General features: G+C 42.6%; 1 protein-coding gene across 3 annotated transcripts; it reads right to left on the bottom strand.

The window, feature by feature from the left end:
- Positions 1-2,234: 2,234 nt before the first annotated feature.
- Positions 2,235-11,303, bottom strand: abhea (Abhydrolase domain-containing protein 14A). Of its 3 annotated transcripts, none has more exons than XM_014167451.3 (5): positions 11,101-11,303; positions 10,419-10,701; positions 10,007-10,122; positions 7,763-8,014; positions 2,235-3,794 (listed from the first exon to the last, which is right to left on the bottom strand). In XM_014167451.3, the coding sequence occupies exons 2-5, from the start codon at positions 10,567-10,569 to the stop codon at positions 3,612-3,614; spliced, it is 702 nt and encodes a 233-aa protein (XP_014022926.1). In that variant the 5' UTR covers positions 10,570-10,701; positions 11,101-11,303; the 3' UTR covers positions 2,235-3,611.
- Positions 11,304-11,444: the final 141 nt, after the last annotated feature.

Raw genomic sequence — 11,444 nt, 5'->3', positions numbered from 1 at the left:
CAGCAAACTTAACATGTGTAAATATTTGTATGAACATAACAAGATTCAACAACAGACATAAACTGAACAAGTTCCACAGACATGTGACTAACAGAAAAGGAATAATGTGTCCCTGAACAACGGGGGGGGGGGAGGTCAAAATCAAAAGTAACAGTATCTGGTGTGGCCACCAGCTGCATTAAGTACTGCAGTGCATCTCCTCCTCATGGACTGGACCAGAATTGCCTGTTCTTGCTGTGAGATGTTACCCAACTCTTCCACCAAGGAACCTGCAAGTTCCCGGACATTTGTGGGGGGAATGGCCCTAGCCCTCACCCTCCGATCCAACAGGTCCCAGACGTGCTCAATGGGATTGAGATCCGGGCTCTTCGCTGGCCATGGCAGAACACTGACATTCCTGTCTTGCAGGAAATCACGCACAGAAGGAGCAGTATGGCTGGTGGCATTGTCATGCTGGAGGGTCATGTCAGGATGAGCCTGCAGGAAGGGTACCACATGAGGGAGGAGGATGTCTTCCCTGTAACGCACAGTGTTGCGATTGCCTGCAATGACAACAAGCACAGTCCGATGATGCTGTGACACACCGCCCCAGACCATGACGGACCCTCCACCTCCAAATTGATCCCGCTCCAGAGTACAGGCCTCGGTGTAACGCTCATTCCTTCGACGATAAACGTGAATCCGACCATCACCCCTGGTGAGACAAAACCACGACTCGTCAGTGAAGAGCACTTTTTGCCAGTCCTGTCTGGTCCAGCGACGGTGGGTTTGTGCCCATAGGCGACGTTGTTTCCGGTGATGTCTGGTGAGGACCTGCCTTACAACAGGCCTACAAGCCCTCAGTCCAGCCTCTCTCAGCCTATTGCAGACAGTCTGAGCACTGATGGAGGGATGGTACATTCCTGGTGTAACTCGGGCAGTTGTTGTTGCCATCCTGTACCTGTCCCACAGGTGTGATGTTCAGATGTACCGATCCTGTGCAGGTGTTGTTACACATGGTCTGCCACTGCGAGGACAATCAGCTGTCCGTCCTGTCTCCCTGTAGCGCTGTCTTAGGCGTCTCACAGTACGGACATTGCAAATTATTGCCCTGGCCACATCAGCAGTCCTCATGCCTCCTTGCAGCATGCCTAAGGCATGTTCACGCAGATGAGCAGGGACCCTGGGCATCTTTCTTTTGGTGTTTTTCAGAGTCAGTACAAAGGCCTCTTTAGTGTCCTAAGTTTTCATGACCTTAATTGCCTACCGTCTGTAAGCTGTTAGTGTCTTAACGATCGTTCCACAGGTACTTGTTCATTAATTGTTAATGGGTCATTGAACAAGCATGGGAAACAGTGTTTAAACCTTTTACAATGAATATCTGTGAAGTTATTTGGATTTTTACAAATTATCTTTGAAAGACAGGGTTCTGAAAAAGAGACGTTTCTTTTTTGCTGAGTTTACATAATGACATTTGAAATGTCTTTATTATTTTGGAACTTCTGTGAGTGTAATGTTTACTGTTCATTTTTATTGTTTATTTCCCTTTTGTGTATTATCTACATCACTTGCTTTAGAAATATTAACATACGTTTCCCATGCCAATAAAGCCCTTGAATTGAGGCGAGATCACGTGGGACCATTCTAGCCAATGAGAATGTCGGTATTGTGTCGCCCCTGAAGAAGGCAGTTATGCCGAGACGTTGGTGATTTAATATATGGAGTGTGCGACTCGATTTTTATAGTTGATTCGCAGTTGGTCAACACCTCCACACAAAACATTTTTTCTGGGTGTGCGCCAGCTCGTTTTTTTAAATTCTGGTATCGTGTGACCAACAGGCACAACTCCGATACAAAATATTTTTTCTCCAAGTTGCCGGTTTGCCACGTGTGTATTTATATCATCCATTCGTAACAGCATAAACATCACGAAATGTCTTTTCGATCAAATAAGCCTCACGTAACAAATAGGACACTCCATTTTTTGTTGACCAAATTCCACACTCGCATTGACCTCCATACAAAAACGACTTGCTTGGTGGGCTAAAAAACAAGCAAAAACACCACTTACTTAAAGAGACAGATTTTGGGCCGAGTTACGCCTCTCGCTTCTCCTCTTCCTCTCTGCTTGGAACATTCGGCACAAAGGATGTGCAATCGATCTCCAAATCATACATTTTTCTCCGACCAGTAGTCTTTGTATATTTGCTTCACTGAGTATTTGTTGTAAATAGACAATAACTAAATACAGAACATATTTTCTGCAGTCTTTATTAAAGGAACTTAAGCGCAATAACAGCACAACTTAAAATACCTTTCATGATTGTTTAAGCCATTTAACTTGAGGCTTTAATTTGTTGTCCGATGAAACAAAATCACCTAATATGTACAAACTCATAATAACTTAAAATAGTGGTCATCCTCATAACATAGAAATGTAACGGAGTGTACTTTCCTGGTTGTAACAGCTTTCTCATTTAGTAAATACCTTAATCATCATTGGACCCCCCCCCCCCCCACACACACACACACACACTTCAGCAAGAAATTCAGAATGAACGTGAACATGCTTTAACAGGGAGCTGAAGTCTATAAATAAATATCTTAATGTTACTGTTAGTCTTTATCCAAGTTTCTGTACCATGAGTGTTGTGAATTGGCAAGCATTGATTCTGTCTAAAAAAAAAAACACACAAGATTTTTTTTTAACTGATCTCACAATTTTCACAGGTAATTTCGCTAAACAGGGTCGTTTGTATTCACTATGAACCAAACAGAAGCAAAAGGGATGAAACAGGAAGGGACTACCTGAACTTGTCCAATAAGAAACACTTGTTTTTGTTTTCCGTTATAAAACACTTTGCTACAGTGTGCATGAATGAATACGACCCTGGTAGTATCGCCTTAGATCTCCTTTAACCTCTTCATCCTCATCTCAACTAACTGATGTTGATCTTCATCATGGAACCAATAATGATGCCTGTAGAAAAAAACTCAAGTCTTTGCTTCTAGTCTTTGAATTTGCATATATTCTGTTCTACATGCTCAACTCAAAGAGTAAACTTCTTTTAAAGTTGCTCTCGATTTGATGGGTTGTCAACAAAAGCATCGCAATGTAAGCCACTCTACCAGGGTGACTAGGGGCCTGGAGTAAGCCACTCTACCAGGGTGGTTAAGGGCCTGGGGTAAGCCACTCTACCAGGGTGACTAGGGGCCTGGGGTAAGCCACTCTACCAGGGTGGCTAAGGGCCTGGGGTAAGCCACTCTACCAGGGTGGCTAAGGGCCTGGGGTAAGCCACTCTACCAGGGTGACTAGGGGCCTGGGGTAAGCCACTCTACCAGGGTGGCTAAGGGCCTGGAGTAAGCCACTCTACCAGGGTGGCTAAGGGCCTGGGGTAAGCCACTCTACCAGGGTGACTAGGGGCCTGGAGTAAGCCACTCTACCAGGGTGGCTAAGGGCCTGGGGTAAGCCACTCTACCAGGGTAACCAGGGGGCCCGGGGTAATTTGTAATATCAAAAGCAGCCTTTGCCCTATTATCCCAGAGGACTACTTTCCCTTTTTCTTATTTGTGTATAATCTCTCCACTTCCACGCAAACACAACCCTGTTTATCTCTTTTTTCCTTCCCCTCTCACTCCAGTTTGCTGAGAAAGTCCAACAGTGCTTGGTGGAACTCCCAAGGTTTGTCCATGTAGCAGGCATGGCGCGCCCCCTCCATCTTCAGGACTGAGTGGTGTGGGAGCTGCATGAGATTCTTGTGGGACTGGGCCCCCAGGTTGGTGTCCAGCGCTCCAAACACAATCAGAGTAGGAGTCTGAACAAGAACATAGGAGCAAGCAAGGATCAGGAAACAATACATCTGTTCAGGGCTGCAAAATTCTGGCCACTTTCCAAAAATTTTCTAGAACTCCAGGTTGGATGATTCCTGGAATCAGAATGGAATAAGAAAGAAAATCGGAAACCCTCCAATCAGGAAAGTTACCAGAATTTTGCAACCCTACATTAGTGTTTTACTGTAAAATTGTGGACAGTATTACTACTAAGATTAGAGTAAAAATACATTTCAAAGGCTGTTCTCAATGTCTAAAAACAGATTCTGTCATTTGTGCAAATGCATTACAGATACAGGTCACTACAAATACCTAGGTGTGTGGTTAGACTGTAAACTATCCTTCCAGACTCACATTAAGCATCTCCAATCCAAAATTAAATCTAGAATCGGCTTCTTATTTCGCAACAAAGCATCCTTCACTCATGCTGCCAAACATACCCTCGTAAAACTGACCATCCTACCGATCCTCGACTGCAGCGATGTGATTTACAAAATAGCCTCCAACACTCTACTCAACAAATTGGAAGCAGTCTATCACAGTGCCATCTGTTTTGTCACCAAAGCCCCATTTACTTCCCACCACTGCGACCTGTACACTCTCATTGGCTGGCCCTCGCTTCATACTCGTCGCCAAACCCACTGGCTCCGGGTCATCTACAAGTCTCTGCTAGGTAAAGCCCCACCTTATCACAGCTCACTGGTCACCAAAGCAGCACCCACCCGTAGCACGCGCTCCAGCAGGTATATCGCACTGGTCACCCCCAAAGCCAATTCTTCCTTTGGCCACCTTTCCTTCCAGTTCTCTGCTGCCAATGACTGGAACAAACTGCAAAAATCACTGAAGCTGGAGACTCATATCTCCCTCATTAGCTTTAAGGACCAGCTGTCAGAGCAGCTCACAGATCACTGCACCTGTACATAGGCCATCTGTAAATAGCCCATCCAACTACCTCATCCCCATACTGCATTTATTTATTTATCTTGCTCCTTTGCACCACAGTATCTCTACTTGCACATTCATCTTCTGCACATCTACCATTCCAGTGTTTAATTGCTATATTGTAATTACTTTGCCATCGTGGCCTATTTATTGCCTACCTCCCTTATCCTACCACATTTGCACATACTGTATATAGACTTTTTCTACTGTATGTTTGTTTATTCCATGTGTAACTCTCTGTTGTATGTGTCGAACTGCTTTGCTTTATCTTGGCCAGGTCGCAGTTGCAAATGAGAACTTGTTCTCAACTAGCCTAACTGGTTAAATAAAGGTGAAATAAAATAAAATAAATACCCATAGCGCCATTCTGCTCCCTGGTGGTTATTTTGCATGGGTGCACAATATTCAAAAGCAGTCAGGGACATTTTTTATGTAAACAAAACCTGTAAATATCCTTATCAGAAAAATGTCACTGATTTATTACTGATAGAGGCTCTGAGTAATTGAATTTAATTGTGAATTGAGTTAAAACACACCAACTATGACTGTGTGTGAGCCCAGTCAGGGATAACCTTAAAACAATCACAGACTTCCACTGATGTAAGACGACAAGACCGGCTGTTATTGGTGTATTTCTCTGTGCCAAGAGAACCGTTTAGCTGTGCCCAAGACCATTATGTCAGATACTAACTGCTTAAGAGTGACTATATACAGTAACCCTTACAAAGTAAACAAAATGTACAGTGCCTTCAGAAAGTATTCAGATCCCTTGACCTGTTCCACATTTTTTTTGTTACAGCCGAATTTAAAATGGATTAAATATAGATTTTTTTTGGTCACTCGTTACCCCATAATGTCAAAGTGGAATTATGTTTTTCTTTTTACAAATTAATAAAAAATAAAAAGCTGAAATGCCTTGAGTCAATTAGTATTCAACCCCTTTGTTATGGCAAGTTTAAATAAATTCAGGGGTAAAATGGGCTTAACAAGTCACCTAATAAGTTGTATGAACTCACTCTGTGTGCAATAATAGTTTTTAACATGATTTTTTAATGACTACCTCAACTCTGTACCCCCCACATACAATTATCTGTAAGGTCCCTCAGTGAATTTAAAACACAGATTCAACCACAAAGGCGAGGGAGGTTTTCCAATGCCTTGCAAAGAAGGGCAACTATTGGTAGATGGGTAAAAAAATGGAATACCCCGTTGAACATGGTGAAGTTGATTACACTTTGAATGGTTGATTACACTTTGAATGGTATATCAATACACCCAGTCACACTAAGGATACAGTCATCATTCCTATCTCAGTCGCCGGAGATGAAGGAAATCGCTCAGAAATTTCACCATGAAGCCAATGGTGACTTAAAAACAGTTAGAGTTTAAGGCTTTGATAGGAGAAAAACTGAGGATGGATCAACGACATTGTAGTTACTCCACAATACTAACCTAGTTGACAGAGGGAAAAGAAGAAAGCCTTTACAGAATATAAAATATTCCAAAACATACATCCTGTTTGCAACAAGGCAATAAAGTAATACAGCAAAAAATGTGGCAAAAATAATTCACTTTTTGTCCTGAATACAAAGTGTTATGTTTGTGGCAAATCCAATACAACACATTAGTGAGTTCCACTCTCCACATTTTCAAGCATAGTGGTGGCTGCATCATGTTATAAGTATGCTTGTAATCATTAAGGACTGGGGAGTTTTTAGGATAACAAATAAATGGGAATGGAGCTAAGCACAGCAAAAATCCTAGAGGAAAACCTGGTTCAGTCTGCTTTCCACCAGACACTGGGAGATTAATTCACCTTTCAGCAGAACAATAACCTAAAACACAAGGCCAAATCTACACTGGAGTTGCTTACCAGGAAGACAGTGGCCAAGTTACAGTTTTGACTTAAATATACTTGTAAATCCACAGCAAGACCTGAAAATGGATATCTAGCAATGATCAACAACCAATTTGACAGAGCTTGAATAATTCTTTAAAAAATAATGGGAAAATATTGCACAATCCAGGTGTGAAAAGCTATTAAGAGACTTATCCTGAAAAACTCAGTTGTAATCGCTGCCAATGGTGCTTCAACAAAAGTATTGACTCAGGGGTGTGAATACTTCTGTAAATTGCATATTTATGTATTTAATTTTAAATAAATTAGTAAAAAATTCTAAAATATGTTTTCACTTTGGTTTATTGTGTGTAGATGGGTGAGAAAAAAAAACATTTAATCAATTTTGAATTCAGGCTGTAACAACAAAATGTGGAATAAGTCAAGGGGTATGAATACTTTCTGAAGGCACTGCATGCCTTGTGGCGTACAGCAGGTCAGCCACCAGGGGGAGACTCGTCGAGGCCTGGTAACAGATGGAGTATACATCATGAGGCGATGGCTCCATCTGCTGGACGTGCCAGGTCTCGACGGGTTCTCCAGCCAGGACTAATTGGGGCTGATTGGGAGCTGGTGAGTAATCAAGGGCGGATTGCTCACCAGCTGTGCAAGGCCCATAAAGCTGCCAGAAGGGCAGCACACAGGAGGAATGGGGGAAGAAAGGACTCCCGTGGTACTGTTGACGGCTGCCGAGGTAAGAAGAGGGAGTTCAGTTTTGTGCCCGACAGGATACAGCCAGACCCGGAATACCTGAAGACGGCATCCCGGAGAGGGTCTCATAGGGGAGACCTATCATTTTCTTTTTGATCTATTATTTAAATAAACACCCTTGAAACCTGAGCTAATCCTTCTCTGTCCGTGACTGATATGGGTAAACGTCTTGACCAAACCCCCCGGGTCTGCCACAGCCTTCAAGTAATCATTGCCATCTTTACAGTGGCATTTCCGCACTGCTTCCGCTGCTACTACTACAAGCATCCCACTGGAAGCTGGTTCACACCCCAAAAAAGTATGAAGTTCCAAGCAAAATTTCATCCAGTTCTTTGCTTTTATTAGGTTTATGCATCAGTCTGAACTCCCAACCACCCAAAAACCCAGCATTACAGCTCTCACCTGGATGCCCTGGTACTGCTGAGGGGTGTAGCTGCGGGTTCCTACTGGGGCTATGGGGATGAAGCCGTGCAGCTGGGCACTGTGTTTCATGAGGAAGGGGATGGAGTAGTGGCCGCTCATAGAGGGGCTGAGCAGCACCGCTGTCCTCACGCCCAAAGCCTCCATAAACCTCCCCAGAAGGTCCACCCGATGCTGGTCTGTCTTCACAGCATCCGAGTCTGGAGAGTTCCCAAATCCTGGTGGGAGAAATAACTGATAAAGCATTATAAGATATGTTCTCCATCCCATTTGGCATTTTGTGTGGGTGTAAAAAAACATTTGTAGAATTCAATGAGAACCAAGGAACCTAACTTGATATGTATTTAAGTTCAGTAATTATAGTGTTCCCTTCCAACTCCTTCACGCTGCCATTCCCAACAGTTGGGTCAGTGATGCTGTGCTACACAGTGAACAACACCATGCAGCACATTAAAACCTGTTTAGGATAGGGGGCAGTATTGACACGGCTGGATAAAAAACATACCCGATTTAATCTGGTTACCACTCCTACCCAGTAACTAGAATATGCATATACTTATTACATATGGATAGAAAACACCCTAAAGTTTCTAAAACTGTTTGAATGGTGTCTGTGAGTATAACAGAACTCATTTGGCAGGCAAAAACCTGACAAGGTTTCAGGCAGGAAGTGGCCTGTCTGACAAGGTGTCGTTCTTCTTGTCTCTGTTTATTGAAGAGTGAGGATCTTAGCTGTCCCGTGACACTTCCTACGGCTGCCATAGGGTCTCAGAAGGCGGCAAAAAGCTGAATCGTGGCTTTGCAGGCTCTGGCTGAAACAAAGTAGCGCGTTTGGGTAGTGGCTGGTTACAGTACTGTGAGACTCAGGCGCGTGCCCGCGTCGACCGAAAGCTTTGTTTACTTTCCTCAGTTTAGCTAAATGGACATTCCCGGTCGGAATATTATCGCTTTTTTACGAGAAAAATGGCATAAAAATGGATTTTAAACAGCGGTTGACATGCCTCGAAGTACGGTAATGGAATATTTCGATTTTTTTTTTGTCACGAATTGCGCCATGCGCACGACCCTGATTTACAATTTCAGATAGTGTCTGGGACGCACGAACAAAACGCCGCTATTTGGATATAACGATGGATTATTTTGGACCAAACCAACATTTGTTATTGAAGTAGCAGTCCTGGGAGTGCATTCTGACGAAGACAACAAAAGGTAATCAAACTTTTATAATAGTAAATATGATTATGGTGAGTGCTAAACTTGCCGGGTGTCTAAATAGCTAGCCCGTGATGCCTGGGCTATGTACTTAGAATATTGCAAAATGTGCTTTCACCAAAAAGCTATTTTAAAATCGGACATATCGAGTGCATAGAGGAGGTCTGTATCTATAATTCTTAAAATAATTGTTATGCTTTTTGTGAACGTTTATCGTGAGTAATTTAGTAAAATGTTAGCGAATTCCTCCGGAAGTTTGCGGGGGGTATGCTAGTTCTGAACGTCACATGCTAATGTAAAAGCTGGTTTTTGATATAAATATGAACTTGATGGAACAAAACATGCATGTATTGTATAACATAATGTCCTAGGGTTGTCATCTGATGAAGATCATCAAAGGTTAGTACTGCATTTAGCTGTCTTCTGGGTTTATGTGACATTATATGCTAGCTTGAAAAATGGGTGTCTGATTATTTCTGGCTTGGTACTCTGCTGACATAATCTAATGTTTTGCTTTCGTTGTAAAGCCTTTTTGAAATCGGACAGTGTGGTTAGATTAACGAGAGTCTTGTCTTTAAATAGCTGTGAAATAGTCATATGTTTGAGAAATTGAAGTAATAGGATTTTTAAGGTTTTGAAAATCGCGCCACAGGCTTAAAGTGGCTGTTACGTAGGTGGGACGAATTCGTCCCGCCTAGCCCATAGAGGTTAAACCACAGTTAAAGCTGAAATCTGCAGTAACATTTGTTACTGTTTCGTTGTTGAAACAGAGGCGAAGAGCATCCAGCATCGTGGTTAAAAAAAATCATTACATACTGTTCTATCGCACGTGCAATGATGTCTGCGGGAAAAAACAGTGTTGGTTGTTTGAAGTAACTTCTTTGTTGTTGTAAAATCCCAAACAGATGTGGCAGTTTCACCATTAAGGATTCCAGCTTTAAGTGGGCTTTAACTGCATTTCAGCCAGGTAAACAACATAACATTCTCAGGCTTGAATGTTATTGTAGCTCGAACCTGGTAGGTCCACAGCCAAGGCCTGGTATCCGTTTGTGGCCAGCAAGGCCAGGGTGCCCAGTTCCTCCCAGGTTTTGGAAGAGAAAGCTTGGCCATGGAGAAGGACCACTTGCAGCCTGTATAGGAAAGACAACCAGGTGTTTAAGTCACTATTTATTTCAGTCCTCCCTCACTACTGTAACGGCAATCCAGTGACTAACAACTGCACAGGGTAACCATAATTATTGAGTAACTACAGTGCTTATGCATCAACACATCTTTAGGTAAATCTGTTTACATGGGCTTGGGTTCTCTGCAATTCTTACTTTAAGCAGTTTCCAGATAAGAGGTTGCTGGGCTGGGCTAATTTGTATGAGGAGAGAGTTCAGTGTGTGGATGTCTGACAACTTTTACTGCTGCTGACTACCCTCACCTGGGCAATATCTGCCTACCAGATCCATCGACCGGCAAAGCTTCCCTGAAGAAGAGTGGAGGGTCCCCGGGTAGCTGCCCTGTGCGGACGGACACGTTGATGGCAGGAGGCGGAGGAGGAGAGACAGCCACCAGGCCCATCCTCTGGACATCCAGCGAAGGCTCCATGCTGCCCTGACGAATGGACGGCAGTAGCAGGTACAACAGAACAGTGGCCAGCAACACCAGGCCCAGCACAACAAGACGGTTACGTAGAAAATTCATTTCAGCCAAAGATGGTTGATCTGGAGAGAATAACAGAGAATCGGATTTAGTAAGAAGCCAACAAAATGTCCATAAGTAGTTTCTGATATACTAAAATATCCATAAAAGAGCTGAGTATTTGCCTGTGGAGTACTCCATAATTAATGCTTCTATGACACTTGTATAATTTTGATGATTATTTTTAAAGCACTGAACATTATTATAACGTTAGTGGCTAGTAGTGCTGAACTGAATGGCAGCGAAGGTAGGACACGAAATAGTTCCAGTGTCAATACAACCATCCATGTGAAATTAAGCTAACGTTGTTAGCTACCTAGGTAACTAGCTAGCTAGCTAGCATGATATAAGCCTTCATCACGACAGTCATTCGTCCTGTGACACAAATTTCATAGCTAACATAAAATTATTTGAAAATATACCTCATAAATAGCTGGGTAACCGCAGTTGTTATTAGTCTATGACAGTAGCGAATGGATGCGTAGTGAAATCCTTTGCTATTTGCAGCGGCAGACATAACGTGTGTTTTACATAAATAATTCCGGAAAATAACTATTACTATGCGTTCTTTTGGTTCCAAGACAAATCCAGGTACTTGTAAAACATATACAATTAATGTAGCTCAGTATCAATTATGGAATAATTAACTACTGATTAACTATGACATCTACAAGATATAATAATGAAACGTTTTTCATTTAGATCAAATCTATCCATTAAATTGTTGTTTCTAATCGAACACATTTGTGGGCTGCACAACAATATG

This window comes from Salmo salar, chromosome 22, assembly GCF_965601325.2.
Source record: "Salmo salar chromosome 22, fSalSal1, whole genome shotgun sequence".
NCBI classification, from domain to species: domain Eukaryota; kingdom Metazoa; phylum Chordata; class Actinopteri; order Salmoniformes; family Salmonidae; genus Salmo; species Salmo salar.
This window is presented reverse-complemented; position numbering and strand designations above follow the sequence as displayed.

Bases quoted from the DNA above. Each gene is read 5' to 3' on its own strand.
- abhea (XM_014167450.3), bottom strand. From the start codon at position 10,681: ATGAATTTTCTACGTAACCGTCTTGTTGTGCTGGGCCTGGTGTTGCTG. The intron at 10,123-10,418 runs GTGAGGGTAGTC...TTTCCTATACAG, and splicing joins GGTAGGCAGATATTGCCCAG to GCTGCAAGTGGTCCTTCTCC. The intron at 3,795-7,762 runs GTGAGAGCTGTA...GTTCTTGTTCAG, and splicing joins AGCAGTACCAGGGCATCCAG to ACTCCTACTCTGATTGTGTT.